Raw genomic sequence first — 3301 nt, forward strand, 5'->3', positions numbered from 1 at the left:
AACAAAAATGAAGAAGGATGCAAAAATTGTTATCAAATCTTTATTATTCATAATCATTAATTGTCATATATATGTAAATCATATTAGGTAATTCCGTAGCTTTTATTTAAGGAAAGAATACACACTTCCTATATTTTAGGTTAATATAATGTTCTCTAGTGTTATATAATTATGGAATAATATAACACCATTAGATTAAACTATACTTTATATTAGATATTCTAGAATTCTTTGAAATAGAATTTAGAAGGCATTTAGAGTGCCACCTAGGATTTGGGGTTTTTTTTAATTAATACAAAATTAAGGTTCTAATTTTTCAAATGCTTCTCAATTAATATATAGGGGATACCAAGATGTCAAACACCAAATTATCCAAAAAATATATTCCTTCTGTTTCATAATAAATGTCATTCTAACATTTTTTTTCTTGTTACATAAAAAGTGTCACTTTACAATTTCAATGCAAATTATACTTATTTTCGGCTGAAAATTAATTGCAAACTGCATTGATTTTATAAATAATTTTATTTATTTCAAATATTATTGGTCATAGAGATGTAATTAATAACAACTTACGTATATTTCAATAATTTTCTTAATTTGTGTGAAAAATGTCATTGTGACGCTTATTCGGATGAAGTATATCAAACACCTGTGATTTATGTGACTCAAATATTAAATTATAGTTATTTGTCCAACGTAAGAAAATTCTCGTGGCGTGAGATAATATAACTATTTTAAAAATTCTTTTTATTGCCTTAACTCTCTCCAAACACACATATTTGATCTCAACAAGTAAAAACAAAACTCAAATGAACTGAAGATAAGCAAAAATTGGGATCATGGGATATGTATGAGCTGAGAAAGGAAATCAAAAGCTCTGATGTTTGGAAAGGCTCAAGTTTCTCTAATATTCAAAGAAGTACAAGACCATGTCACTAGTCAGTTACGATAATTTTTTAATTCATTTTATACTAAGAGAACACACAAAAAGGTTTACTCTTTTGACAGGCAAACAATTTGGAAGATGGGATGAAGCAGAAACTATATAGATTATGTAAGAAGGCACCAGTAATTTTAATGGCTGCCAAAATCGAACAAGAATCATGGGTCATTCAGGAGGTGACTCTTCCACAGCCTCAACGACGCCGTTTGGGAACCTATGAGTACCTAAAAAGATAGAGACATTGATACCGTCTCTTAGTTCTTGATCATCATACCCTTCATACCATTCATACATACCCTTCGTCCTCTGTTCTCTGGGTGTAGAGAAGAAGTTTTATGCTTCTCTTAGTTCTTGATCATCATACCCAACTTGATGCTCTTACCTTCTTAATCCTTTTACTCTCCATCCTCATTCTCACTCGAGAAGCTTCGTCCCATAGTCCCATGTCAGCATACATGTTATACAACAATACATAAGGTGTCGAGCTCTCTGGTTCAAGTCTCGACATTGCTTCAGCTGCAGCATGTGCAAGCCCAACATTGTTATAAATCCTACAAGCATCCAACACTGCACCCCACACCGTCTTGTCTGGCTCAAAAGGCATACTCTTTATCACACCCATGGCCTCCTCAAACCGCCCTTGTCTACTGATTACATCCACCAGCGAAGAATAATGTTCCATCTGCGGCTGGATCTTGTACTCGTTTACCATGGACATAAACTGTGCTCTAGCCTCATCGACGAGTCCCGCGTGAGCACAAGCGTTCAGAACCGAGACAAATGTTATATGAGAAGGATGTATCCCATTGCTTTTCATTGACCAGAACAGGTTCAAAGCTTCTGAAGAGTTACCGTGGAAAGCATACCCTCCTATCATCGCATTCCATGTGATTACTTCTCTTTTAACTCTCATTCCATCGAAGATTCTCCTCGAATCCGTTATCTCTCCGCATCTCGAATACATAGTGATAAGAGCGTTGTGAACCGGCACGTCAGGGATCACACTCTTGATGACGATTTGGTGCATCTGCGTTCCTAGCCGCAGATTCACAAGCCCTGTTGATACGCTGAGGAGAGAAGTTAGAGTATGAGGGTCAGGCTTCTCTCCTTCAATGTTCATCCGTATAAACACCTCAACAGCTTCTCTATAGTCCTTGTACTTCTCATAAGCTGCTATGATCGAGTTCCACGAGACTATGTTTTTCTCAGGCGTTCTCTCAAAGTAGTCACGAGCTAGCTCCACATCGCCGACGCTAGCGTAACCAGACACCATCATGTTCCAAGAATGCGTATCTCTGTTTGGCATTTCCGAGAACAGATCAAAAGCTTCTTCCATCTTAGATACGTGCACATATCCATCGATCATCGTGTTCCAAGAAATGGTATCTCTGTCTCTCATCTGATCAAACAGCAACCGCGCAGAGACCACATCGCCTGCTTTCAAGTAGGCTTTGATCATCGAGTTCCACGAGACGTAGTTTCTACAAATATCAGGAATCTGATCAAACAGACACCGAGCTGCTTCCACTTGTCCTCTATGTCCATACCCTACAACCAATGTGTTGTAAGCAAACACCAAATCTTCCTTACCGGAATCTATACAACCATATTGAGTTAAAACATTCGCAGCTTCCTCCAGCTTTTCGTTCTTAATCAAACCAGACACAAGCGCGCATAAACAAGCTGAATCCTTCTCAGGCATTCTCATAAACAACTCAACCCCGCGACTCACTTCACCGTTATGGCAAAACCCACTGATCATTGCACTCCAAGAAACAGCGTTTCTCATAGGCATTCTCTCGAACAGCAACAGAGCTTCACCTATTCTTCGATTCTTAGCGTAACCGCTTATCATCGTGTTCCAAGTAAAGGAATCTCTTTTAGGCATTTCATCGAACAGCTTCCTCGCTTCTTCGAGAAACCTCCAAGAAACGTAGCCAGAGATCATAGCGTTCCAAGTGACGACATCTCTCTGAGGCATTTCGTCGAACAATTTCCGCGCGTTAGTCATTTCCCTCCTTTTTACGTATCCGCTTATCATTGTGTTCCACGTCACCGTGTTCCTCGCCTCCAGCTTTTCGAATATTTTTCTAGCTTCGGTGATGTATCCTGATCTTATCATCTGGTTTAGCTCCTTGTTCGTGGCTCGGAATCCTAAGCTTGACGAAGAAGAAGAAGAGATAGAGTTTGTACATAAACATTTACGAGACGATGGTTGATGGACCTTCCTGAGAATCGAGAAGATACCGCGTGATCGGCTCATCGACGTCTACGGCGAAGAGCACTGGGTAATTTGGTGAAGATGATGTGAATACAGCCGGTTCAGAGGATGCAATCAAATTGATCGGTTTGTTA

The 3301-nt window shown here is 39.0% G+C and overlaps 1 protein-coding gene across 1 annotated transcript; it reads right to left on the reverse strand.

Moving 5' to 3' along the window:
- Nucleotides 1–894: 894 nt before the first annotated feature.
- Nucleotides 895–3301, reverse strand: LOC106313544 (pentatricopeptide repeat-containing protein At1g62260, mitochondrial). The gene has a single exon (XM_013751377.1). The coding sequence runs from the start codon at nucleotides 3207–3209 to the stop codon at nucleotides 1305–1307; it is 1905 nt and encodes a 634-aa protein (XP_013606831.1). The 5' UTR covers nucleotides 3210–3301; the 3' UTR covers nucleotides 895–1304.

The sequence above is a fragment of the Brassica oleracea genome, chromosome C9, assembly GCF_000695525.1.
Source record: "Brassica oleracea var. oleracea cultivar TO1000 chromosome C9, BOL, whole genome shotgun sequence".
NCBI lineage: Eukaryota > Viridiplantae > Streptophyta > Magnoliopsida > Brassicales > Brassicaceae > Brassica > Brassica oleracea.

Coding starts and splice junctions, on each gene's coding strand:
- LOC106313544 (XM_013751377.1), bottom strand. CDS start 3,209: ATGAGCCGATCACGCGGTATCTTCTCGATTCTCAGGAAGGTCCATCAA.